Here is a 27,597-nt window from a genome sequence, read left to right as displayed (position 1 = left end):
CCAGCAACTGGCTGGCAGGGGAAGGGGGACAGTGGCCTGCCGGGGGCTCAGGGCAAGCTTACTGCACCCACGGGAGCACTGGAGTGGGCAAAGTCGACGTAGAGAACTGCTTGCGGGGTATGGGGGTGGGGTGGGGAACTCGGGTTGCTCCCTCCCACACTGGCTGCCTCCTGGGAGCTCTTAGGTGGGGAGGTCCCTCACCAAGGGGTCTGAGGCACAGGGGGACCCTTCAGATCCAAGTCAAGGTACAAGACGGCAGGCAGTACATCTGTCCAAAGGCACCTTTGGAGACAGTGCAGCAGCCCGGAGAGAGGTGTCTGGCTGGGACCGCCTCTGAGGGCACAGCCACGCCTGCAGCAGACCCCTTGTCAGCTCATGCATGGGTTGGGTGGTTGTGGCTATAGAATTAGGATCAATGGGGTAGCAGGGCTGTGTCAGGGGCAGTAAGAACTGCTAACAGGCACAGCTGCTGTCAGGATCCCTCCTGGTTGTACTCTCAACTCCAAGTGCTGTGTGACCCCAAGCAAGTGTTTTTCCCTCTCTGGACTGTGGCTGAATAGTGTGGGCACTGGGCCTTTCCCAGGCCTGGTTCTTCCTTCCTTAGACAGGAGGGAGGCATTCTGGCTGCCTGCTAGGGAGAGCCATTTATCCTTACAACTTCCATGGCCAGCTCTTGATAGCTTCCTCTCTCTCAAAGGAGTGTGCAGCCAGGCCAGCTCTCTGACCAGCTGGCCGCCCTCCACCAACAACTCAGCCTGGGGCTGCCTGTCATAGCCAGCAGAGGGAGGCAGGGGCCCCATGCTACCAAGGTGGGCTGGTTTCTTCCAGACTATGCCCAAGGAAACTGAGCACATGGAGGTCCTGTCTGCCTGGTGCTGAACCTGCTCCTACTGTGAGATCAGAATACAATGGCTCAGTCACCCACCATCCCTACTGTGGTCTCTTTTCTAAGGATGGCATTCTGATAGCAACAATTTCTCCAGAATTTCCACACTCAGACACACAGAGGCCTCGTGTACAACATGTGTGCAACCTGCCAGACACCTTTAATCCCAGCACTCGGGAGGCAGAGGCAGGTGGATCTCTGTGAGTCTGAGGCCAGCCAGGCCTACATAGTGAGTGAGACCTTGTGTGCATTTGAGAGTTTCCCAGGGAATAAAAGCTGGGGCCTGCAGGCTACCTGCTTTAGACTTGGCCCTGTGCTGAAATGGGAGCTGCCACTGAACACCCCAGATTTATTTACAGCCTCCAGTTTATTTACAAATAAAATCTTTTGTTGTTTTTGTTGTTTCTCTGTGTAGCTCTGGAACCCTCTCTGGAGACCAGGCTGGCCTCAGAGCTCTACCTGCCTCTAAACGCTAGGGTTAAAGGCACGTGCTACCAGGCCCAGCTTGAGGCGCCACTATACAGAGACACTGAGGCTCAGACAAAATGTGGCATCTTTTAGTGGCCCTGCGAAGCAGCCACTTAGGCCCACACACAAAGAAATGAACACTGTCCACACAGGGCCCACACACTGGCTCTTCAAAGCCCAAAGAGAACTCAGTACCACAATGGAATAGTTTATAGCCACAGAGATGAAGATCTGTGCCATGCCCCAGCATGGATAAGCTCTGAAAAAGAGTGATTCCAAGAGGTCATGCACCTGCCATTGGGACCCTGCAGTGGTGGGTGTGAAGACGCCAAGAGGCTGGAAATGGCAATTACAATCTCAACACTGCAATTTAAACCCTGCTCTACCACTGACTGGCTGTGCAACCTGGCACAAGTCACTCAGCCTCTCTGTGCAGTTTCCTCTTCAGTGCAAGGCTGAGGTTGGATGAATGAATCCACAGAAGCCCCTCCAGTCCCTAACTATCATCCAGGTCTCCCACAAGTGTAAGTAGCTTTCCCACACACCCAGTTCACATCTGTAACACAATACCGTCCCCCATCCCCACTTCTGGTCACTCACTCTTCTCTTGGGATGTCTCAGGGTCTTCAACCTGCTTTTATTTCACACAGTAGGCCCATGTGCCTTCCAGAAAGCTCCACCAATCCTCAGGTCCCCCTCTGGATCTTTATTAGCACCTATCACATTATGGAAGAACAGCACCAGGGACCCCTAGCTGGAGGTCTCTTTCCAGGTCTGCTCCCTCCAACCTACCCTGGAGAGGAGAGAGGAGGAGCCACCTGGAAGAGGGAGGCAAAGCCAACCCTACCCATAACAGTGGGCCTATCCCTTCCTTAAAGAGACTACGGTGTGTGTGTGTGGGGGGGGGGTGTTCCTGCATACTTACTGGGTTCCCCAGCCTTACTTCCCCATTTTGTGTACAGGCACCATCAGGTCTCTCTCTCCTCAGACAGTCTCCAGTCTCTGAACATGTCCTGCTGCCAGTGACCTGCCCCAGCAAACTCAGGACACTGCAGGCAGGACCTGCCTACCCTCCCACAATCAGGCTCTGTTACCTCTGACCTATCCCTGCTCATCCCTCAGGTGTTTAGTGTCAGGTTCCTGCTCTGGAGCCTCTTCCCCCCCCTGCGGGGGTTGGGGGGGAGATGCTCAGGCTCAACAGAGTCTCCCGGAGGTCCCAGTGGCCCTAGAAGACCTTAGCTGCCAGCATCTGCACCTGCCCCAGGGCCGGCTGAGACCAGCACTGCCTGAGGTACTTCCTGGTGACAGAGGCCAGGATCTCTATCTTTGCTGGCTAGCATGGGAGCCATCAGGAGCCACCAGCCCCACTCAGGAACAAGAGGCAGTGTGGCCCATGGCTAATGGCCTCAGCTTCTCACATAAAGCCAGGTGTAGAGTCCGGGGTAACAATGCAGATCGAGGCCTGTTCCTAGGGCAGCTGGGAAGGGTGTGACTCCCTGCAGGGGCTCAAAGGTGAGTCTCACATCTGGCTCCTTCATAGGTCACAGCCTGAGGCCCCTCAGACTCCCTGAGCTTTCTTTAGCAAGACCCTGGGTCCTTTTGAGCACCCAGCCCAGCCATGACACCTGAGAGGCAAACCTCCCCCTGTCCCCATGGCCCCTTCCCACACTGACCCACACTCATTATCTGCTTGGAGCACCACCTCCTGCAGGAAGGCCTCCCAGTTTGCTCCAGGCTGGAGTCAGGAACATCCCTGGGTCTGGCACAGGAAAACTTGCAGCTGACTGTCCCCCAAGGCCCATTCTGAGAAGGGCCTGGGAGGCAAGACCTATGACTGACTTTCACTCCTCCCCCACTGCCTGGGCCTGGCACGGCCAGGTGTTGGGAACTGTCTGGTAGCTGCCAAGCGCCAACGTCTCTTTCCAGCCAGGCAAGAACAGTGCTGCCTGGTGGCTGTTTACTTAGCATTCTGCCCACTGGGCTCACCACACCGGTCTGACCCGTTGGCTGGCTGTCCACTCTGCACCCTAGCACCCTGGAGGTGACAGAGTCTTGAGTCAAAGGTTTCTGACTCTGGATAAAAACCCAAGCGGGTGGACGTGCTGGTTTCAATGCTTCCAGTAAAATCCCTTGTGCCACTCTTGACCCGGTAGGGCAGGTGGATGGTGGCTGCAGTCATCAGCAAGGCCAGGGACAGGCCAAAGGTAAAGTCCTGGAAGCAGCTTTTTCCTGAACTCTGGGCCCAAAGGATATTCCCAAGGCCATGGCCCTTGATAGCCACATTGACCAAAGACCAAGGTCTTCAGAGCTCCCTGGCCCTGAAGAGGCCCCAGAACTGACCTTTAATCCCATCTTGCCTGGAGGCTGCCTCCCTGGACAGGTCTGCGAAGGCAGAGGTCAGCTTAGTCTGCGAAACCAGGGCTAAAGCTCACAGTGGCCACCAGACACTTTACTCCTTTCTACATCCCTCTTCCCCGCCCGATGTTCCTTGGCTTCATTCACTGGTGGCCTGTCCAGGCCGAGGGGGGTTATAAAGCCCGCATCGAGAGCACAGAAACCCACACAGTTCAGAGTGGTTCCAAGGGGGCACAACAGGCTCCATGCCAGAAGCAGGCAGCTAGCAGCCTGGGAAGCTGGGAGCACTGCCCTGCAGCTCCAATCCTTGAAAGAGACAAGGATGACGGCAGCCATCACCTAAACAATAATTCCTGCGCCATACAGAATGTGAGAGCTAGCCCTGGGCTCTCCCTCGGGTTTTATTTACTTATTTTACTTTTTGAGATACTGGTCTCATCCTGTAGCCCAGGCTGGACTCAAGCTCACGGCATTTCTCCTGCTTCGGTGTCCCAAATGCTGGGATCACAGCTGTGTGCCACCATAACTGACCTCGTCAAGAGCTTTACGTGAACAAGCCAGCTCTCCTCATCCCGAGTAGGTACTACAGAGGCACAAAGTTCAGCAAGCAACTTGCCCAAGCCCTCCCAACTGGGACTCTGCAGATCCAGATCCTAGGCTGACATCCAGATGTGGGGGGTGCAGGCCGGTGATCTCCTCACTCAGGAGGCTAAGATAAGAGGATGGAAAATTCGAGACCAGCCTGGGTTTTATAGAAAGATCCTGTCTAAAATACAAACTTTTGGGCCAGCTGGACAGCTCAGCAGGTAAAGGCACTTGCCACCAAGTCTGACGGTCTGAGCTCACTCCCCAGAGAGCCATATGGTGGAAGGTAAGAACGGACTCCTGCAAATTGTCTGTTGACCTCCACAGGTGCACAGTGGCCCGGAAATCCCCCACCTCACAGCACAAAATAAAATGTAACAAATCATCTCTGGTCTCTGAACTCACGGTACCCTCTAGAGTCCCACAGCATGTCACAGACCTGGTCTGGTGGAAGAACGTCTAATAGGGATAAGCCCTGAAGCCTGGTGAGGGGGCAGCCTGCAAAGAGGTGTAACGGAAGGCAGGTCAGAGCCGGGCAGAGTTGCCGGGCAGGGCAGGGAGGAAAGGGTCCTGTTGGAGTAGCCTGAGAGGCCAGCTGGCTATCACGGCAGGCTGTCTCTGCCTCCCAAGTGCTGGGATTAAAGGTGTGTGCCTCCACGCCCAGCCCAAAGGCCATCTTTTAAGGGGACCTTCATCTGGGAATGTCCCCTATCTGGTCCAAGGAGTCACCGGTTACGGCTGTGTCTCCACTAGTGACAGGGAGCGTCTGACTTCTCCAGCCATTCCAAGGTTGGCCAGTCCAGTGAGCTGTGAGTCACCAGCCCCACCTACAGCCTGAGCAGTGGGAGAGGAGGTTCCCAGAGCTTCTGCCCACATGTATCTGGGTCAGGAGCCTGGCTGGCCACTCCAGCCACTGATCAACTCATGCTCGACTCGGCCATGAATATTCATGAGCTTATCCGGTTCCACACTTTCATTTCTGGCCCAAATTAATAATTTACCAGGGAGGTTCATAAAAAATCAGACGTGGCTCATTAGCAGCTCCCTGAAAGGCATCTAGTCCTCCCCTTGCTCCAGGGAGAGGCTGCTCCTGGTGTGACCAGAGTGGCACCCTGTGCGCAGACCCTCACAAATCACTTTCACAGAGGGAACCTACACAGACCCACAGCGAACCCTCAAGGCAGGACCTTCCCACCCCTACACTGAGGTGTCAAAGCTTCTCTAGGCCCACAGCCTGGACTGTCTGGAAACTCCAAAGGTAGACTCTAGAGGACAGTCTAGTCCAGTCCCAGAGGTTAATCTAGTCCTCCTACCTGGAAAAAGCAGGTTTCCCAAAGAGCCTGCGGCGGGCGGGCTGACTATTCCCCCAAGAGGCAGCTTCCACATCTCCCATCCCATCAGCTCTTCGATATGGTTCCCACCCTATCAAGGGATGAATTCCTTCCAGCTGAGCCTGGCCTGGCGGGGCTCCTCCCTCTTTGCTAACGGACAGAATGTGGTGTGGAAGAGGCTCTGATATCTGAGGCCAGGCCCTGGGGGGCCATGGGGCCTCTTGCCTGTATAGGGCTGTATAGGCTAGCACAGCCCCTGCCATTACATCAGAGGCTGTGAGGAAGCCCAGACCTCACTGAGCACCTCATGGAAGAGGATGCTTCATCTGGGTCCGCTGAGGCCCTCACCTATAGCCAGAGCCAACTGCCGGACCTGATGGTGGAAGGGCCCTTTAGTCACCCTGCCACAGACGCCTCCTCTCCTCCACCTTCTAGCTGTGGCTGCCGTGGCAGGGACAGGGGGCAGAGGCCAGCCCACAGAGGCACACTGGTGCTGTCTTGACCCCATCTGGCATCCTGTTCCTAGTAGTATCCTGTGGTAGGTTTATGGTCTGCACAGCTCAGCTACTTGGCTTCCTCCCAGGTGGTGACACACACCCCTGTCCTCCAGCCTCCCAATGATGTTGCTGTGTCCAGCCAGAGCTGCCCACAGGGAACTTTCCCAGCATGGAGGTGGGGGAGGGGAATAACACCTTGTCTCTGGGCCTCTGGAGATCTGAGATAAAGGTGAGGTGAGGGGGTGATGCTCTCAGGCTCCCAGGGTGGTAGGAAGTGGTGAGAGCCCCCACTGGGAGCCCCTGCCATGCAGCTGTAGGTCTGACAGCACCCCATCCCCTCCATGCCTCCCAGGCCTCTGCAGAGAGCTCCATTAAGACCCATGCTGCTGCCCCCCCATTACCCTCTTTCATGTCCCTGACGCCCCCCCCCCCCCCACTTCTCTTGTCAGATGATCACAGAAACCAGCAAACGGTTGACACGGTTACCAAGGCAACAGAAGTTAGGCCTGGGAGAGGCCTGGGAGCTAATCCTAAATGAATTACAAGCCGGAGTGACAAGGGGTGGGCAGTGTTGGGGACAGTTCAAAGGAGGCCTGGTCAGAGATGAGGTTCTGTCTGCCTGGAGCTCCATCCCTGCTGGGTGAGGCTGGAGTCTTCAGGAGGCAAAAGGCAAGAGCACTTAGAAGAATCTAGATCCATAAACTTCTTACCAGAGGGGATCCAGCCAGAGAAACTTTCTATCCCACAAGACTCAGGGTCTGCTGGCGTGGGACACGGGCCAGCGTGGGAGTCTCCAGGATGAACTACTTCCTTATCTGGGACCTGTCACCTGTGACCGTTTTGAGAGCAGAGCCTCCTTGGCATCTTGCAGGGGTCTATAAGCCATGCTCTCCTTCAGGCATTGACCTGATCAGGGCCTCTGCTCTGGCACCAGCCAGAAGCCCACACTATGGGCTGCATGAAGCCACGGCTGAGAACTAATAACCCAAGAATAATGCAGCCCCTGGTTCCAGAGCATTCTATCCCTTGTTCCTGCACATAACACTTACTGATTTCCATGACAGACAATCTTAAGTGGTAGACATGCCTGGCCTCAGGTAACAGACAAGGACACAGAAAGGTTAAGCAACCTGCCCAGAGTCACACTGTTGATAAGCGAGGATGGAAGCAGGCACTCTCCCCCAACCCCCACCAGGCTCTGTACTTAGGCAGTGTTCCAGCAGAGAAACTAACTGCCCTACAAAAGCTGTAGACCCCTCAAAGACACCCTAAACCCCCACTACAATCCCTCCCTCATCCTCCAGTTCCCAGAGCCAAGGTCAGCAAGCAAGATAGTCATCGGTGGACCTCATGGCCCCTTAGACAATCTCCACCCGCCATGGCTCCGCTTCACAGATCAGCCACCCAGAGCCATGATGGTCACATCCAAGTCAGCCACCCGCCCGGAAGCCAGAGGATCTGCAGAAGTGATAGCTGCCGGACACTGAGCTGTCCCACCCTATGCTTATCCCTCCTCTCCCTCAGCCATGGCCATCGCTGGTGCCTCAGGGCCTCTGCCAGAGCCTCTGTGTTTGGGCACGTGTCCTTCAGATCCTGTGAGGCCAACACCTCTTTTTTTCTGGTCTTTGGCCACCCAGTGCTTATATCCTAGCTCCCTATACACCTCTGTACATCTCTCTCTCAGAGTTAACAGGTGATGGCTCTGTACAGGACAATCCTTCCAGACTTTTCAGCTGTACCTCTATATGCCTGGGCTTGGCACCCTGAATTGGCAGCCCCAAAATGCTGGGTAAGCTGGGCATGGTGTACTGGCACTGGGAGGCAGAGGCAGGGCGATCTCTGTGAGTGTGAGGTCAGCCTGTCTCAAAATAAACAACAAGAAAGCCAGGTGGTGGCGGGGCATGCCTTTAGTCCTATCACTCGGGGAGGCAGAGGCAGGTGGATCTCCAAATTCAAGGCCAGCTTGGTCTACATAGCAAGTTCCAGGACAGCCTAGGCTACACAGAGAAACCCTGTCTCAGGAAACCTAAAAATAAACAACAAAGAAAATAAAAAGGCTGGCCAACTAGCTCAGTAAAGGGACTTGCTGCTAAGCCTGAAACCTGAGTTCATCCCTAGGACTCACACCATGGAATGAGAACTGACACCCACCAGTTTTCCTCTGACCTCCACATGTGTGAAGGAGCATGCACACACCCACACACATAGAAACACAGAGAAAAAAAAAAACAACAAAAAATACTGGGTCCCCTTTGCTCACCGCAGAACCCAGCTCTTCTTTCTGATATCAGAAGTGTGATGTTTTGTTTGTTTGTTTGTTTTTGTTTTGTTTTGTCTGCATGAGGGTGTCGGGTCCCCTAGAACTGGAGTTACAGACAGTTGTGAGCTGCCGTGTGGGTGCTGAGAATTGAACCGGGTCCTCTGGAAGAGCAGTCAGTGCTCTTAACCACTGAGCCATCTCTCCAGGCCCGAGTGATGATTTTTAAAGTACTCCAAGAGTGGTCCCAACGCCCACCCCCCACCCCCGACTCAAATCCTGTCACCACTTCCACAGATGCCATAGCCCCAAGACCCTGGCCTAGCACCTACCCTGCCTCCTCTTGTTGAGCCCGGGGCTCTGAGGGCAAGGTCCAGTCTTCCAGCCTCCCCTAGGCCACAGGATCAGACCAGTGTAGGATGTCAGGTGCACACTGTTCGGGACACTGTGGCTGCTACCCAAAGCTCCATTCATTTCCTCCCACCACCAACCCTCATTGGGACCCCTGACTTCTGCAAGAGCCTTGCTGTTTTTTGAAGGTACATAGCCTCCAGAGCCTTGCTATGAAGGTACCACCAAGGAGGAGAGCTGGAGTCCCCTCATGCACACAGGCTCTGCTCCCCACCTCAAACTGAACCATCACCCTTTCTACAGAACCAGAAAACCCCCAGACAGAGCATCAGAATCAGTCTGTCACCCTGATATTCAATCCATGTTCCACTTCACAGAGGGTGGAACTAGGCCAGGCACACATGCTCCGGGTGAAAAGTGACACTGTCACCACTCACAGAGGCATGGCAGGAGCTGGCCTGGGCCAGGCCTGCATTCACCCAGCCTGTACTGGTGGCTGTCAGAAAGGGGAGCCAGGCAACACTGGTCCTCACAGACAGGGAGGGTTGGCAGTCTGACCTCTTCCATGACCAAGGGTCTGTGACTTCCTGACCTCACAGGCCATTAAGCCAGTAGCCAAAGGCCAGCTGGGCAGCAGGCCAGGCCTGGTCAGAGGGCACTTCCGGCCTCGCTGCGGGTGGGGACGGGAGGAAGGCAGAGCAAACATGATCCAACAAGGCCAGGGAGTCCAGGGGCTGGGGGCAGGATCTGGGCCTGGCTGCCTGCCAAACACCCCCATTTCCAGAGTTCTACACAACGTGGGAGACAGCAGTGAGGCCCCACGGAGCTGTACAGGGCCTGGCACTGGTAGGGGAAAAGCCGGAAAAATGAATCTCCCCAAAGATGTATTAAAAAAAATTCTCACCCATTCTTTCCCTTTTACCCCAAGCCTTCAGGGATCTAAATATGCCACACTTTGTAATTTTACGAGCAAACCAAGCTGTACATCACAGTTTTATGTTCCTAAATTAACAAAAGGACCTTAAATCTATATGGGGCTCTTAAAAAAGGAGAAGAAAGAACACGATGTCTAAATTATTTCCTCCCAACTCCCCTCTTCCCTTCTTCAGCCCAGCCTCTAGTGTTTCCTCCTTAGTAGATAGACCACCAATGGGGGACAGGGGTCCCCATTCGTGAAGCCTTTCCTCTGGGAATCACCCCCTAAAAAGCTAGATTCCACCATCCTTTTTTTTTTTTTTTTTTTGAAAGGCCAGTCACTTCAGTGGAGTGGAGTGGCCTAGCATGTTTGAGGCCCTCCCTGGGCACCATCTCTACACACACACACACACACACACACACACACACACACACACTCCCTCACACATAGCCACTAGGGGCTCAGGAAAGCGCATTTTAAGGCAGGCCCGGAGGCAGCTGACTATAATCACAACACTCAGGAAGGTGAGACAGAAGAATGGAAAGTTCAGGCCACTCTGAGGTGCACAGTAAGTTCAAGCCGTCCTCAGCTACTTAGAGAGCCTCTTGTCTCAAAGATAAAGAATAAAAATAGGGTTGGGAGACGTAGCTCTGTAGAGCGCTTACCTGGAATGTTCAAGGCTCTGGGTTCAAGCCCCAGTGTAGGAAAAAACAAACAAACAAACAACCCTGCATGGCTCTTCCTGAAGTGAGTGTGGGAACACCGACCTAGGGTCCACAGAAAACTGGAAGGCACAGACCTGAGAGACTTTCCTGGCAAGTGTCCTCAGCTGCAAACTGCCGAGGTGAACACATGACTAGACCTCACTGACCCTGGCACTTCACTCATACCTACCACCAGAAGACAGACAGAGAGGACACACCAGAAGACAGACAGAGAGGGCTTGGAGTAAATGCCACAGAGGCAGAGACACTCTGGCCCTTGGCTGGCTCTGCTGGGGACAGTATGCTTGGCCAGGCCCTCCCACTGGCCAAGATCCTCTAGAGAGGATCCGGGCAGAACCAAGCGTCCTCAGAACCATTTGCTCCCATAGTAGGAAGAGTCAAGATAAGTCAGAGCAAGGGGCAGATCGATTCCCTCCCATGGCACTGCAGAGACACTGAAGCAGGAGGGAACCTTAATGAACACCAAATTGAGCAGGAGTGAGAGCCAGACCCTGTCCTACTAAGAGGGCCCGAGTCACAGCTGGACAAAAGGGCCTCTGGCTTTCCCAGTTGACAGATCCAAATGTGGTGGTCCCTCCCCAGTTCTCAGGGATATCCAAGATTAATGAGTCTTCCCTGAAAGTGCTAGATGTGAGCCCAAGGCAATCCCCACTGAGTGTGAGCTGTAAGAAAGACTCTGTCGCCGGGCAGTGGTGATGCACGCCTTTAAACCTAGCACTCGGGAGGCAGAGGCAGTCAGATCTCTGTGAGTTCAAGGCCAGCCTGGTCTACAGAGTGAGTTCCAGGATAGGTTACAAAGGTACACAGAGAAACCCTGTCTCGAAAAGCTAAAAAAAAAAGAAAGAAAGAAAGAAAGAAAGAAAGAAAAGATTCTGTCAGTGCGAAAGTGGCTATAACTCTTCTTCCCAGGCCCAGGCTGACCCAAGAGCAGGTCTCCTTAAGACTCCTCAGGTCCCAGGTATAGGCAGAAGATGGATGTAGGCTAGCAAGGGTAGCTGCCCTGGTTCTTTGGCCTGTACCCCCTACCCCATCCCAGTGCTGGGCACAGTCCACATCCATCCTTGTACACAGGCTGGACTACTCTGGATGCAATCTTTGGGGGTCTTTATCTTCCCTTACCCCAACTTGTGGCAGGGTAAGCTGCTCAGAAAGGGATTGGGTCAGCCCTGACCATGTACGAATGACTCACTATGACCTCAGGGGGCAGCTTTGGGCACAGATGACCCAAGGGAGTTAAGCATAATTCCACAGCCACCAGCCACAGCCTTCTCAGGCCTCAGTTCCTTCACTGCAGGCCTCAGAGCATCCTTTCTGGCTGTGGACAGGGAATCCAGGGGGAGGTGGGGTCACCAAGAGTTCAGCTTGGGGCCAGGGCAGGGTCAGCCAACAGCTAGGAACAAGATAAGGGGCCCCAGGAGGGCGCCACCGCCAATACCAGCCGCCATCCCTCCCTGACCGGTCAACAAATATTTATTAAGCAGAAACTCTGGAGCCAGACTGCTTGAGGTCAGGGGTCAGGGCCCAGCTGAGCCCTTTGCTGCTCAGCCTCTCTTGTGCCTCAGTTTCCTTGGCTGTCAAGTGGGACAGGCATAGCCTCATCTCCCAGGGTTGTTTGTTGAATAAGCAAATCTGGCAGGGGATGAGTACTGTATGCAAAGTGGCTGCAACCTCTTCCTTCTCAGTGTTTTATTATTCTTTGTATTTTTTACGACTGTCGTTATTGGTCTGGCAGTAGGCCAAGCAAAAAGGAGACACTCAGTCTCTGCTTGCATGGATCACAAAGTCCTGTGGAGTTCAGGGACAGGGGGATCCAGGCAGACATGCACACAGAGGAAAGCTGGCTAGGGGACCACAGAGAAGGTATGCCGTCCATCACCCGCAGGAAGATGGAGGGCACAGACCCTGTGCACGTCTGTCCTGCACCTTTCTCTTTGCATGGGAAGGTGACTGACCAAGCCATTCCCTCTAGCCAGTGAATAAACACTTCTCAACAAGAAGTCAGCAAGCCTGGTTCAAAGCACCAAGTTCAAGTCCCCGCTCCACCACTAAGTTCTGTGAATTTCTTTAAAAATGTTCATCTTTGTAACAATATGATTAAAACCTTAACGAGCGTGGGAGTTACCCCTGAGTGCACATTAACTCTATGCCCTAACACTTGGGGATAGAGAAAGGCACACTGGAAGTCTGAGGCCAGCCTGGGTGACATAGCAAGTTCCAGGCCAGCCCAGGCTACATGGGATTCTGAAAAACAAAACAAAACACACTCTGTCCCCCAAATCTTCTCTCTCACAGGCTACTTACACCAAAGATGGACAATTAGCTCAGTTAAGAGATCTTAGGCCTGGCCAGTTAGCTTGGGCTCCATGACCACTGCTCAAGCCTGCCATGGTGGTCGGAGAACCATCAGGGATGCCATGAAAGCACAGGTGTGCTGCATACCAACAGAACCACGATACCACGTGACTCTGAATCTTAGGGAGATAACACTGTGGATCCCAAGTCACAGAGGGGAAAACCAAGGATTTCTGGAAACTTTCCTTACCTGCCAAAGTCAAGGCTGGGAAGATGCAGTTGGACTTCGGACCCATTGGCAAGAGAAGCCAGTATCTAGGGCCAGCCTAACTGTGGCCACCCTCCCTCTCCCCCATAGTAGCTGGTTGACAGGTTCTGGCCCCTGGTTCCTAGTGGTTGGTTACAGGCACTTTGCTAGGACCCAACCTTGAGGATAGAACCCAGGACCCAAAGGCTTGGGACAAAACCTAGAATTCAAGAGTGCAGGTCCCTCTATGGGCTGAGGCTCTGCCTCTCAACTAAAACTACTAACCACAGCCAGTCAGACACTCAATGCTCTCAGGCCTGGAAATCCCCTCCAGAGGTGGCAGCCAGCAGACCCCAGTCCCAACACTTCCAGAACGGGGATTAGCTGGGCCTTGGGGGCAGACTGGCGAGGAGTTTAAGATAGCAGTGCCCAACCCATGGGGTATGTGGGGAGGGTCCCCAAACCACCTGCATCTGGAATGGTACACAGCATGTGAGCCCCAACTACTACACTGAGCTCACTGGGTGGAAAACCCTAGCAGGGACCCTCAAAAAACAAACTTCAGTAAGAGAAAACTTCATCTCATGGCTCATTTATCTGAGCCCTCCTCCCTGGGGAGGGGAGCCAAGCCCTCCTCTCTCTGAAGGATCAGGAAGAGCAGGATTCACCTTGCTGACCCGACAGCCTAGGGCCTAATCCCAGCCAAGGCTGACTCCTTTAATTGCTTTGAACTTCCCAGTCTGACACTTCCTCCTCCTCTTTCAGAGGCTCCCTGTGTAAATACAGAATCAGTCACCTGACAAGCAAATACACCAGGCAACCCTTGGGTGGCAGGTGGAGAGGGGTGTAGATTTCAAACACCTGCTTTTGAGCTGCCCAGTACTCAGGAAGAGTACTTTCTTGCCACTAGCTAGCTTCAAGGCCCTAGAGAGGCGCGAGATACAGAAAGGAAGGCACCATGCCGGCAGGATGCCCTGGCAGAATCAATCTGTGGCAAGACTGTGAAGGGGCTATGACATACACCTTCCCATAAGGACATGGCTGGGCTCCAGAGGACACCTGCCCTCCTGCAGAGATAACCCTGATGGAAACTGGGGATTCCTGGTTCTAATTTTGGTTGGACCTCGGAAAGGAAGTACAGGTGTGAACTGAGGTGAGCAGGGAGCCCAGCTAGAGGCTGACAATTGCTATTTCAGGCCCTGGAAGAGAGGAAAAGAGATGTGAGTGGCTGAGAGTTAACCTTCCAATAAAAACTGCCTAGGGTCAGGCGCTGTGGCACACACCTTTCATCCAAGCACAGGTGAAGCTGAGGCAGGAGGATCTCTGTGAGTCCCAGGCCAGCCAGAGCTACATAGTGAGACTCTGTCTCAAAAACAAGCAACCTCAAGGACTGGAAACAGACCAGATTTGTCACAGAGTAGTAGGGCTGGACACTGCAGCAGCCACAAAGAAACTCACAGCCATGTACAACCATTCTGCAGGCGAAATTCACACCACTACCCCCCTCTTCCTTGTGACCCTTCATCTCTGCTATATTAACTCAGTGACAACGTGTGCCCTAGGTCATGGCAACCAAGGCCAGCTCCCTGGAGCTGAGTCCTGCCCAGGCTGGTTCTTGGCCCACATCTCTTCTGCAAGGACTCCAGGACGGTGGGGACCTGGCAAGAGCCACAGGACCCAAAGAACACACAAGGAAAAAAAAAAAAAAGGCAACGTTAACCCAACACCCAGCCACGTGCACATTTCCCTAGCAAAACTATTCCGAAATAATCTTCAGGGAACAGTAGATCATGTCAAGCACGAGAGCCCGTCCCCCTCCCCCCTCCATCTCCTACAGCCCCCCCTCCCACCTCTGCATCCACAGACGCCCTAACTTCAGCAGAAACTATGTGCCAGGGCTCAGGGAGAGAAGAAAATAAAAACCCAGCTCATTCTTAGAACAAGCGGCCACACGCAGCCCAGCCCTCCCGACCTGCGGTCACGTGGAGTCGGACCCAGGGGTACCCGAGGGGAAGACACCCGGAGGGCTGGGTTCCCACGCCCGCCTGCTCGCCCCGAGCTCTCTAGCTTCCTTCGCGCCGAGTGCAAGTATCTATAGGGTGGAGGGGCTCCCCAGCTCTCCCGCGGTGGCCCCCGAAACTGAAAGTTGCAGGGCAGCGGCTGTCAGCGCGCACCGAGGCGCAGGAAACAGGAAGCCGCGCGCGCTGCGGCCGCGGCCCCTCCCGGCCTCGCACAACAAAACCTTCCAGGGAATCCAGAGGGGGCGGCGGGGCCGGGGCCCCCGGGTTGCCGCCCGCTGGAAAGTAACTTCACACCCGCGCGATCGCGCCCTGGGCGCAGCGCCGCCGGCTCCGCGCAGACAAAAGGAGCGAGACGCGCACCGGGCCGGGCGCCCCACGCGGCAGCGCGCACCGAGCGGGCAGCCGAGCCGCGCGCCCCTGTGCGCCCCTACGCGCCCTGGCCTGGGGACCCGGGGACCTGGCGCACCACTCGCTTACCTGGTAAGTAATAGAGAGGCGGCTTCAGTCCGAACATGGCTCAGGTTAGAATTCCATAGTGGCCAGAGAGGGACGAAGAAGGAAATGGAAAAAAAAAAAAAAAAATTCAAGCCCAGCAATGAAACAAAACCAGCGTCCAAGCCACGGCGCTCAAAAATGTCCAAAACAATAAAATAAAGGCAAGAGAACGATCCCCCGAGTGCTGGGGGTAGAAACCAGTTTGTGTGTTTTTTCCTTTCCCCTTTCCAAGATCAAAGGCTGCCTCTTCGTCCAGCGTCCGGGCAGGTTCGGCCACCTCGGCCCGAGCAGATCCACAGTGAGGTAATTGACCAAGGAAGGGCCGGAGCCTCCACGGCGGCCCCGCGTCTTCGCCGCGTGTGTATTTTCTGCCTTTTGGACTTGAGATGCAAATTAAAAAAAAAAAAAAAAAGGAGGGGGAGCTGGTGGAGGGAAGAGGGCGGGAGAGCAGAAGAGGAGAGAGAAAAATAAAGGGGGGCGGTGAGGGTGATGAAATTAGGGGGTTAAGGTCTTCAGGGATTACTCATTGGAAAGAAAAAGAGACAGGAGAGGGAGAGAGGAAAAGGGAGAGAAAAAAAGCACCTCCTAAGACGTGCGAACAGCAATCTCGCCTCCATTCAGCCATTTGAATGTCAAGGGCGAGGGTCAAGAGACCTGTTTCCAACAGGGTTTCACGTTCAGAACCAGAAGGGAAAAGGAAGGGGGGCGGCGGGAGGGGGCATCTGGTTGCCAAGGAGAAATCGGCTTTGTTTTCGTTTCCCCTTAGCTACTGGGTGAGGAGGGGCGGGGTGCGGAGAGGAGGAGGGGGCGCTCGGCAGGGGTGCTGGGGGTGGAGAAAATTAATACCCAAACAGCCAAGAAGTACCGAGGGGCAGATTTCGCCTAGTCAATAGGAGAGGCGGCGGCGACAAACAAGTCTTGGGCTAGGGACGCTGGCGAGGGCAGGCTCCCCTCCCCCTTCACCACCAGCAACCCCCCCTTTTTGGTTATCTCCCCGCCCGGCGTCCCACCACTGACTCAGACGGAGGGGGTGGGGAGCAGGGAGAGGAGGAGGAGGAACTCGCGGGGGCGCAGCCGGCAGGAGCAGGAGAGCGGGAGGCGAGAGCGCGCGGCGGTGGAGAGCCCCTCGATCAATTTTCATGCAAGAATCATTATCGGTAAATTGGAAAGCTGGCTGCCTGACAGCAGATTTGTCTCCCCTAATGAAAGCGAAAGGGAAGGGGCGCAGCGGCGGGCGGCTCCTTCCGTCTGCGCCGCGTCCTCCTGGAGCTCCGGGCTGCGCGCCGCGGTGACGAGAGTCCCACTTGCGACCTGCCGGTGCGCGGCCGCGGAGCCTTACGGACCAGACCCGCTGCCAAGGGCCCGCAGCGGATGCTCCCGCTTCGAACTGCACGACTCTCCCCTCTCTCTGTCCGGGAGCCGGTCGTTTGCAAACATGGGCGGCTGCGGGCGCCGCGGGGCCCCCCTCTGGCTGCCCAACTCCACGCTCTGGCCGCCGGCCCGCCCTCGCTCCTCCCCACCCACGTCTGACAGCTGCGGGAGCCCGGAGCACGACCTCCCCCCCGTGACCGTGCCCCGGGGAGGCCGGGGCCGCACAAGGGGCCGCCCTTTGTGCAGCCCGCAGCGGGCTGCGGAGACCGCGCCCGGGAGAGCTAGGGACGGCGGTTGGCCTCTCTCTTTCCTTTCCTCCCCCCAACGCCCTACCCCTTAAAAAAATCCCTGTTGCAAGTGTAATCAAATGCTTGATACCATCTCCCACACTCTCCTGCACCCGGGCATTATCAGATCCGGGAAGGCATGCTTCCAGGCAAACAGACCTAATAAATGCTATTACTGGGACTCTGCAAGCCCCGGCTGCACCATAGTAACGAGAGCCCGGCTAATTTGGTTTAAGCAAACGACCGACTGCTCTGAGCGTGAGTGTGGCGCCTGTATCTCCCCTCCCCAGCCGCCGCGCGTTCACACCAGCTCAAGAAGGCCCCAAGTGATAATTCCCCAAATCGAAGGGGAAAAAACCCTGCCGCCAAACCACATCCTGTGCGCTCATTGTCCAGCCCAGCGATTTTAAAGAGACAGCATCCATTTACCCACACACCAGTCCCTTCTACTAAATGCACGCTGCAAAGCAAGTATCAAGATGCGACCATTTGTTTTTCAAGTCCTTTTACGGAAGCTCTCTCCCATCCTGGTGGCACAACTAGCTGGGATTCTGACTCAGTGACACGAAGGGTCACCTTTTGACCCCAGATCCTCAAGTCTTAGCCCGCAGGTACGCACAGTAGGCGCCACAGTCGCGACAGGCGGGAGTTTCTGCCACGGCTCTCCAATCTCGGCACCATTGGGTACCCTATCAGTGGCCCCAAGATCCTAATAAATGTGGTGGCTTCAGATGACAGCCGAAATCCCAGAATACAGGACACCAGGGGAGAGCTCTGGGGGGCACTTTGAGGGAGGTGGAGACCCAGCGTGCCTTCTGACCCTGGCTGCGCCTTCTCTGCAGTAGACCGGGCGCGCGCGTGGCCCCGAGGAGGGCGCCCGGGCCCCAGGTTGCAGGAGGACGCCGCAGCAGGCCTCTGGTCGCTCTGCCCCGAGTGACCCCAGGGGTCACTCCCCTGGGCTGCGACCCTTTGTTTTCGGAGCTTTGCAAGGCGAGGACCCACAGGCAGGACTGGAGTGTCTAGGGCCTCCATCACCTGCCCGCACAATTCAGGGGGCGCGGGTTGGGAGAAGAGGGACCAAACACCCTCTACACACATACACCCGAGCCCCGACCTCTCACAATTTCTAGTAGTACATAGGGGAAAAAATAAGAACTATTTTTAAAAGACCCTAAACTATCAGTTTGTGTTGTCACTCTTTTATTGGTTTTTAATTCTCCGGGATTATGGGAACAACAGTAGTAATTAATACGAAACCTTCCTCCACTGTATATGCTAATGGCAGGAGCCATAAAAATTAATTTGCAAACATGTCATTACACAATAGCTATACAGGCAATAAACCTGTAATTATGGGCCAATCACAGGCAGGGTACAGAGGGAGGATGCTCCCCCAATAGGCTGGGCACCCCGCCCCCTTCCTTTCCCTGCTAAAGTAGGGGAAGTCATCCTGAAAGCAGCCATCCTTCTTGGAGCCACCTGTGGAGAAAGAGCTGTCCAGACTGGACTCCAAACTGCCTGGCTTCTGTGCCAGCTACTCAGGGGCCAGTGGGGACCCATGTGGGGCAGGGGAGGCCTGGGAGAGTGCCTGGGCCTGGTTTCTGAAGAGCCAGCAGTGGGAAGAACAGGCACAGAGGAGCCCCACTATGGTGGGCCAGCTGCACCCAACATCCCACTATCACTGTGCTTCCTCAAAGACAAACCTCTCTCCTAATAAGAATTCCAATGCCTGCATCCAATTATCAAGACTGCGCGGGCCAAGCCCTAAGTGCTTAGAGTCACACCCCGGGGAAGGAGGCTAGCTGTATGATGTTACTGATAGCCTAGCTCCTTTGCCCCTGAGTCTGGAAGCTCAAAGGAAACAGTGACATTTCCCGGTGATAGGGACCTCTGAAGGGTGGAACACTATGCACTTTACTGGGGGAGAGTGGTCATCCCACAGTCCCCCAAAAACCTGGTGCCAAAACAGCCAGGATCACAAAGCACCCCCCCCCCCAGCCCCAAGCAGCCAGCTCAGTGCTGGCTGGCTTTGAATGGTTGGGTTGTTTGCCTAATGTGGCTGAACAGGGTAGCTGGCTGCACTTTCTCTTTCCCACTGGCCCCTGTGGCTTTGCTGTGGTGGGTGGACCCTATCACTACAGCCATTCATATCCCAGGGGGAACCAGCCCTCCACCAGGCATGTCTGTGGCCTCCTTCAGATGGGACATACGCCCAGTGCTCTCGCCACAAACCATGTGGGCACACCAATACCAGCTGTGGATGTCTGGATAAGGCTGGTGCCTCCCCAGATTTTACCCCAGAGAGTTTCTGTCCAAGGAAAGGTGGTCCTTGACTCTCTCCATCCCTCTTCTCTCCCAGAGCCTGCTGAGCCAGTATTTCCCCCCACCCCACCCCCGTGTGTGTGGAAGGGTTATGAAGAAGAAGCAGCCATGGGGAGGCTGGACCACCCAGAAACAGTCCAGTCCCTCTGGGCCTTTTGGGAGGCTGGGACACCACAGGGCCTTCTTCCTCTTACCTCCAGAGAGACACACCATCATGAAAGCCACTCAAAGTCATAGAGAGAGATGCTGACAACCCCCCCCCCCATTTGTCAACAGGAAAGAAGGCAGGGGTCCAGGTCACCCTAAGGAGATGTGTGAAACCAGGAGGTCCCCACTCTGAAGATGCAGCCCCCATGCTAGCTGTCCTTTCAACATGGAGGGGCCCCCACATCCCCTCAAGCAGGGCCGCTCTCGCTTGGGCTCAGGTACAGCCCAGCCAGTGTCAGTCAGCCAAACACAGTAAAAGCAGACCCCCCCCACACACACACACACACACATGCTAAGGCAGGTGGCTCCCTGCCAGCTGTGCCCATCATGTGACATGTCCCCCAGGCCAGGTGGCCAGCTTGCCTCCCTGAGGAGGTGCACACAAGGAACCCTTACACCACAGACTCCAAGAAAGAGCCTGGAGTGCCAAGGCTGCATGGTTCCTGCATGGTTCCTGCATGGTTCCCCCTTGGCAGGGCAGTGGGGCAGCAGGTACTTCTAGGTGCTCAGTCTGGGCCAGGGACTGCTCTGAACGCTCTTCACAGATGACCCAGGGAATCCTTTGGACCATCTTGCTTTAGGTCACCCTTCACAATTCCATTTTCCAAATGAGGCACAGAGAAGCTGAGCACCTTCTCCGACGACACAGCCAGCAGATGGCTAGAACTAGGGTTTAAGCCCTGGAGGCCTGTTCCTAAGTCCCAGGTACTGTCTCCTCATCTAGACACCGGGGTGGATCACTCATGCATGCCAGGAGAAGGCCGGGTGTGGGTGCTTCCGGCACCTAGCCCGATTACTCAAGGACTCCACAAACAGCTGTGCTGACTCCCAAGACTATGCAAGAATGGAGTCACCAGCAACAGTGACAGACAGGTCTCAGTGTGTTCAGCTCTGGCCTCCCTGCTGTCCAGTGGCTTTGTCAGCATTTGGGGGACTTGCCCACCCCCATCAGATAGGCACGTTGTCTTGTACCTTTGTACACTTGATGTGTACACACTTGATGTGTGAGGTCAACTGCCCAAGGGCACCAAGGGACCAGCCACACCCGCTTCTCCCCCAGGCTCTGGTCCTTAGATGACAGCAAAGCCTCAAGATAAGCAAGTCCAAGACTCAAAGGGAAAGGCCTATGCTCACAGCTGGCTGTGACATCTGTGTGCCTGGATGTTTCCTTCTTTGTGCCAAGTGTCTATTTTCACTCCTTCTGCCCTGACCAGGTGTGGCCCATCTTGGGGTGTCACAAAAATTCTGGGGTCCAAGCCTTGTCCTGCCCTATGCAGTAGTTCAAAATGGTCTGCCAAAGATGTGGTCAGGTCCCCAGGCCCCAGGCCTGCGACCTGGTCCTGAAGGAGAGTCTGAGCATGTCAGATGAAGTTTCGGATCCTTCCTAAACCGGGTGGCCGGTGGAGAGGGCCAGGTGAGGTGGAACATCTGTAATCCTGTCATTTGGGGAGCTAAAGCAGGAAGGAGGAGGAGGAGGAGGAGGAGGAGGAGGAAGGAGCTAGGCAGGGTATCTACCATCCTAGCACTAGGGGCAGAGGCAGAAAGATCCACTGCAAATTGAGGCTAGCCTAGTCTGAATCATAGAAAGTTCTGGATCTTCCAGGGCTACATAGTGAGACTTTACCAAACACACACACACACACACACACACACACACACACACACACACACACACACACACACACACCAAAAAGAGGAGAGGAAAGCCACAGGCACTGGAGAGGCTGAAGCGCCTCCTGCAGCCTGCAGAGGGAGCAGAGCCTGTGGCTCTGACCTGACTTCTAGCCACTGGACTGTCAGAAAGTCTCTGGCTTCCCAGAGGTCACTCAGTTTGTGGTGATTCATCATCACCAGGCTCCAGGGGCCTCATCTCTCCAGTCACCTTTGTAACAGTGGCCTGCTCCTGGCTAGCTAGTCCCAAGAGGAGCTCAGGTCAGCTGGCTTGTATCAGGCGCTGGGCGGTGAGTGTTAGGAGTCCCACAGCAGCCTGGCACCCAGAAACCAACAACCCCAGGTGATCTGGGGCTTTCTAGCATCATGGCCACCCTCTTGGTTTTAAATGGTGACATACATGTCTGGTGGGTTTTGGGAACAGGCATGGCCCCAGGCCATCAGCTTGACCATCTGCCTCAGAGACAGACTACCTTCCTGAGGCTTCACCTGTGTCTCTGAAGGCTCCATGAGGCCCAGGGCAGCAGTGACAATAAGAAAGAGAATCCACCGTGGCCAGCCTTTCACCCAGTCCACATCCTTTTCTCCCAACCTCCCCTGAATTGTGGAAGCCTGTTCTAGGCAAGAGAAGGAGGTGGAAAACCTGGCTTGCCGTGTCAGGGCCTGTCCCACATGAGCTTGTACTTGCTCTTTCTGGGAGTGCATGGCCTTGAACCCATTACTCTTTCTGGGGGTGCATGGCCTTGAACCAGTACTAAACATAGCAACACCCCCCTCATGAGCTCTTTCATAGTGTCCACAGCAAAGGTCCCTGCCCCACCCGTTCCCAGCTGTCCATCACACCGACACATGCTTACTGTCAGGTAACAAGTATCTTCCATGTGAAGCCTTCAGGATGAGCCCGACAGTGTCTCTGGCACAGCTCAGCAGTCCCCTTAGCAGGCAGCAGCTCCTCTCTCAGCTCTGGGTCACATACTCAGCTTTAAGAAGACAGACTCTCATCCCCAGAAAAGTAGACCTGTCTTTCTTCATTGCTGAGGCCAGAGAAGTCAAATGGCCCTAAGTCACACAGCCCAGAAAAGGAAATGCACAGATTAGAGCCCAGATAGAGTGACAGACTCTGGGAGGGCCTCTTCCTCTCCCAGAGGCTCATTTGAGGTTTAAGGTATTTATTTCTCTGTATATGTACACGCCTCAGCCTGTGTGTGGAGATCAGAAGACACCATGCCAAGGTTGGTTCTCTCCTTCTACCATGTGGGTCCTGGGGATCAAACTCAAGACATCAGAACTGGCAGCAAGCACCTTCGCCTGCTGAGCCAGCTTGCCAGTCCTATTTGATTTTTATTGACTGAAGCATTTACTTTTTGCAGTGCTAGATCAGGCCCTGGACTCTGCCTGTTAGTTGGCTCTGTTCGGGCCTTGACTTTCTCCTTGACCTTGGAACCAGGAACACAAGTTTCCTCCAAAACTTCTTGAGCCAGGGTTTTGCCTTGTATTTTGGGCTAGTCTTAAACCCTGGATCCTCCTGCCAAGGCCTCCAGGGCAACCACCAGATCTAGATAAAAATCTTTTTGCTGTTGCTCTTGTTGTTGTCTTTCTTTTAAGAATATTTATTTTTATTGTATGTGCATTGGTGTTTTGCCTGTATGTGTATATGTGTGAAGGTGTTGGAACTCCTAGAGTCGGAGTTACAGATAGTAAGCTGCCATGTGGTGCTAGGAATTGAACCCGGGACCTCTGGAGGAGCAGCCAGAGCTCTTAACCTTGCTGAGCCCTCTCTCTCCAGCCCCTGTTGTCTTTTGTTTGTTTATTTGTTTGTTTTTTTGAGACAGGGTTTCTCTGTGTAGCTTTGCGCCTTTCCTGTATCTCACTCTGTAGACCAGGCTAGCCTTGAACTCACAAAGATCGCCTGGCTCTGGCTCCCAAGTGCTGGGATTAAAGGCGTGGGCCACCAACGCCCGGCCCCTGTTGTCTTTTTTTATTTGTTGTTATTTTTGTTTTGAGAAAGGGTCTTACTATGTAGTTCTAGTGGGTCTTGAACCCAGAAAGATTTGTCTGCTTCTATTTTTTAAATTTTTTTGAGACAGGGTCTCTCACACTAGGATGACAGGTATGCACCACCTTGCTTGGTTTATAAAATACTATCGTACTCAGCCCTTTTGTGCACAATAGGCAAACACTCTACCAAATGAGCCACACCCCCAGCTCTCCACCCCCTTTTAGAGCCTGTGTAAACAAAACAAAACAGAACAAAAGAAAACAAAAAACAGTTACTGTCTGACGGTGATGGCACAGGCCTTTAATCCCAGCACTCCAGAGGCAGAGGCAGGTGTGAACTCTGTGAGTTCAAGACAGCCTGGTCTACAGAGTGAGTTCCAGGACAGCCAGGCTACCCTATCTGGAAAACCCAAAAACAAGCACACAAAAACCAGTTATATGTTTTTCACTTTTTTGTTTTGTGTACGAATGTTTGCATGTATGTATGTATGTATGTATGTATGTATGTATGTATGTATGTATGTGCAACAGGTGTGTGCAATGTCCTCAGTGGCCAGAAGAGGGCACTAGATTCCCTGAACTAGAGTTACAGGCAGCTATGAGGCACCACATGGGTGCTGGAAACTGGACCTCAGTCTTAAACAAGAACAGTAAGTACTCTAACCGGGTGGTGGTGGCACACGCTTTTAATCCCAGCACTTGGGAGCCAGAGTCAGGCGGATCTTTGTGAGTTCAAGGCCAGCCTGGTCTACAGCCTGAGATCCAGGAAAGGTGCAAAGCTACATAGAGAAACTCTGTCTCGAAACCCACCCACCCACCCAAAAAAAAAGAATGAAATACTCAAATAACCCCCCCCCCCCCCAAAAAAAAAAAAACAAAAAAACTCCCGCAAGAGGAAAAGCAACAAATGACAAATGTGAGGAGGGGCACACACTGCTCCCACCCACCAACCACCCTGCGGAGCTGGGTCTAACTTCTGGCCCAGGCCAGCCCTGGAGCAGGCCTCTACCGCCTGGGCTTGGAGGAAGTCTCCAAGAAACTGGCCAGAGGGCTCAATTCCCACCAAGCAGCGTGGGGACTAGCCAGCCACAGGGCTTATCTTTGAAAGTATCCCGCTGCTGTCTCACATCTTGGACTCCATGGCCACATGTGGTCAGGTATGTTGTGCTTCAACATAGCTTGGAGAAGAGCTGTTGGAGTCCCCAAAGGTGACCTGAAGAGGGGACAGGTAGATAGCCTCCTCTGTCCTGGCTTATCATTCTTTTTCTGCCCCCTACCCAGGCCAACCTACCAGGCTTTCTTCTCCCTGAGGACCTCTCTCTGCTACCAGCCTGTGGCTATTCAGTGGGAGAGGCCTGTCACACACAGAAGCCCAGCAGTGATGGATACATCCAGACCTCCCTGAGAGCCCCAGGCCTTCTGCTCGTGTCCTCTGGCTTCCAAGGCAGGTTCCTACAGGGCCGTGATTCTCACAATGCTGGGCAGGAATAGAAAGTTGCACAGCCCCTCCACTCCTCAAGACCAAAGCCAGGGAGTCACCATGTCCTTCTCTACCTTGTCAGTGGCCACAGGGCCTGTCTATCCTGTCTGTCCTTGTCCTGGACACTTCCCAAGCCTGAGGATGTCTCATGGAACAGCCTCTGCAGTCTGCCTCAGACACTATAGGGCTTTCAGGTGTTAAGCGATAGCCTCAGTTGTGACAGTCAAAATGTCCCCTGACATGGCTACCTTGGGGAACACAGCTGCAGGCTGAGAATCATTTCCCTAGTCCCAGGGTGGAACTGGAGTCACTTGAGGCCTGGCCCACCTCCAGTCACAGGCCTCAGAAATCACTTGCCCTCCTCTAGCCCCTGGAGGTACCAAGTTGGGGGCTCAGTCCTCCAACATTACTGATTCTTCCCTTTTGGCTAAAACAGGTAGTTTCTGGTGGGTAACTTCAAGGAAGGAGGCCAGCTTCTGAGTGTTCTGTGTTCCCAGCCACCAGAAGAAGCCCAGTCCAGGCCAGACATTGGATCATGTGACTCAAACTCACAAGATAAAGAGGCAGAGCCAACTAGGCTCCAGTTCTGGCCTGGACCCTTGTTCTTGGCTGTTGGTCTCTGTCCCGAGCTCATATCCAGGGCTCTTGGGCAAACTGTCCCAGCATCGCCTCTGTTCCAGCTTCCCACAGGGAATAGGACACCAGGTGTAAGACACAGCTGGACAGCAAGAAGCAGATGGGCTGAGGGGAGGAAGCCAGGCTCCAGCCGCCTTCTGCTCCACCCTGGCGACTGTGGCTCTGGCCTCCTTGGGCTTTCCATCTCTTCTGGAGGTCACTTCAACCAAATGATCAGAGGGCCTTCCAGCTTGGCAAGTCCGTGCTTCAGACACACGGACATGCCATCTGCTTATTCTGACATTTAAGAAAGAGACCAGGCTTCCGAAGAAAAGGCTGCCCTGTGTAGCTTGCTTCTGCTTTGCCTGTAGATCTGAGTGTGGTCCCTGCACCCTAGTCCTGACTTGTTCACTCAAAGGTGTTACAAAGCAGAAGCAGAAGGCAGCTGAGGAGGGAGTTAATGAGCCAACCCTGAACCCTGGACGACATAGCAAGACCCTGTAGAAACAAAAGCCTAGCACGTAAGAAGGACCAGAGAGTTAGCGCAGCTGACAGAGTGCTTGCTTGGCACTCAGGAAGCCCTGGATTCCGTTCCCTACTACACGAGCAGGTTGTAGAGGTGCATACCAGTATTTGGGAGCTGGAGGCAGTGGGGATCAGGAGCTCAAGGTCATCCTCAGCTACCTAGTAAGTTCAAGGCCAGCCTATGTGAGGCCCTGTTGGGAGAGAAAAATAAAAAACAAAAACAAAAATGGGGTTGGGGATTTAGCTCAGTGGTAGAGTGCTTGCCTAGCAAGCACAAGGCCCTGGGTTCGAACCTCAGCTCCAAAATACAAAAACAAAAACATGGTGTTGGGGTATACATCTGTAATTCCAGCACTTAGTGGGCTAGGCAGAGGATCACTGCACATTTGAGATCATCTTTGGTTACATAATGAGTTCCAGGCCAGCCTGAATGTCTCAAACAAACCTAAATAAGAAAATGAAGTATGTAACCTAAAAAGCAATAGTAAAAGAAAGGCTCTGTGTCCTAGGCTTTGAATTGTTTTTTTTTAAAAAAAAAAAAAAATCCTCAGGGGCTAGAGGAATGACTTAGCAGCTAAGATTTCACACTGCTCTTCCAGAGTTTAGTTCCTAGTGCCCATTGTGGGTGGCTCACAACTGTATAACTCCAGTTCCAAGGATCTGATGTTTTCTTCTGGTTTCCGAGGGTACTGTACTCTTGTGTACATACCCACATCATACAGATACACACAATTTGTTTGTTTGAGATAGGGTGGTGTTTTTGTTTTTGTTTTTCTGAGACAGGGTTTCTCTGTGTAACAGTCCTAGCTGTCCTGGAACTCACTCTGAAGACCAGGCTGGCTAGAACTCACATAGATCCACCTGCCTCTGTCTGGAATGCTGGGATTGGAGGTGTGCACCACCAGGCCTAATTATACATGTTTTTAAAAAATTGCCAGGTAGTGGTGGCACATGCCTTTAATCCCAGCATTCGGGAGGCAGAGGTAGATAGATCTCTTGAGTTCGGAGCCTCACATATACATGCATACACATACACACATACACACACACACATCCAGGGTCACACATATCCCCCCTCACACATAATAGATAAATAAATGTAATTTTTAAAAAGTTCTTCAAATACACCAGCCACATGGTCAAACAACCTGGCTCTGAAATCAAGTGTCCTAATTTAGACTGAGCAACAACAGTTGGCCAAAGCCAGTCTAGGAGCTCTCTGAGGGGCCCGGGTGATGAGCTCAAGGCAGCCAGCAGAGAGGGAAGTGTGGCTGACAGACTGCAGCTTATCCTTCCCCTATGACACTTCTGCACAGAGACAAGACATAATGGAAAACCAACCCTGGCCTGGAAATGGCCTCTGCCGTGCAGAAATACAACACTCAGCCCGCAGCAGAAAGCCTTATCCTTCAGGCCAAAGCGAGCCCCCCCCCGCCGCTATAATTTCAGCTCTCAGACTTTATTAGGCCTCGTGGCCTCTTGCTCAAAGCCTCTGCCAGGGACTCTTTCTGTGGGGGCAATTTTGGTGCCTGCAATTAGCTGAACAGGCATGTTTGTCCCCGCTAAAGCACTCAATTGCAGGTATAATTAGGTTTCTTCACCCCTGAAATCTGTGGAGAGTGCCCGCCTCGACTAACTGCACCCACAATTAAGTGCTTACTGCATATGGCTGGAGCCGGGGAACGTGCACGTGGC

General features: G+C 53.9%; 1 protein-coding gene across 5 annotated transcripts in view; it reads right to left on the bottom strand.

The window, feature by feature from the left end:
* Positions 1 to 27,597, bottom strand: part of Gse1 (Gse1 coiled-coil protein) — a 340,277-nt gene that overhangs the window by 72,640 nt on the left and 240,040 nt on the right. For 2 of the 5 annotated variants that reach the window (XM_036187552.1, XM_036187556.1), the window contains exon 1: positions 15,409 to 15,816. The exons of the other annotated variants lie outside the window; for them this stretch is intronic. In XM_036187552.1, the coding sequence (XP_036043445.1) occupies positions 15,409 to 15,445 (37 nt within the window). In that variant the 5' untranslated portion in view covers positions 15,446 to 15,816. Of the gene's footprint in view, positions 1 to 15,408; positions 15,817 to 27,597 lie in introns of those variants that run through there. 5 annotated transcript variants of the gene reach the window in all.

Source organism: Onychomys torridus, chromosome 5 (genome assembly GCF_903995425.1).
Source record: "Onychomys torridus chromosome 5, mOncTor1.1, whole genome shotgun sequence".
Lineage (NCBI taxonomy): Eukaryota > Metazoa > Chordata > Mammalia > Rodentia > Cricetidae > Onychomys > Onychomys torridus.
Note: the sequence above shows the minus strand (reverse complement) of the source record. Positions and strands in the feature narration are given on the sequence as shown.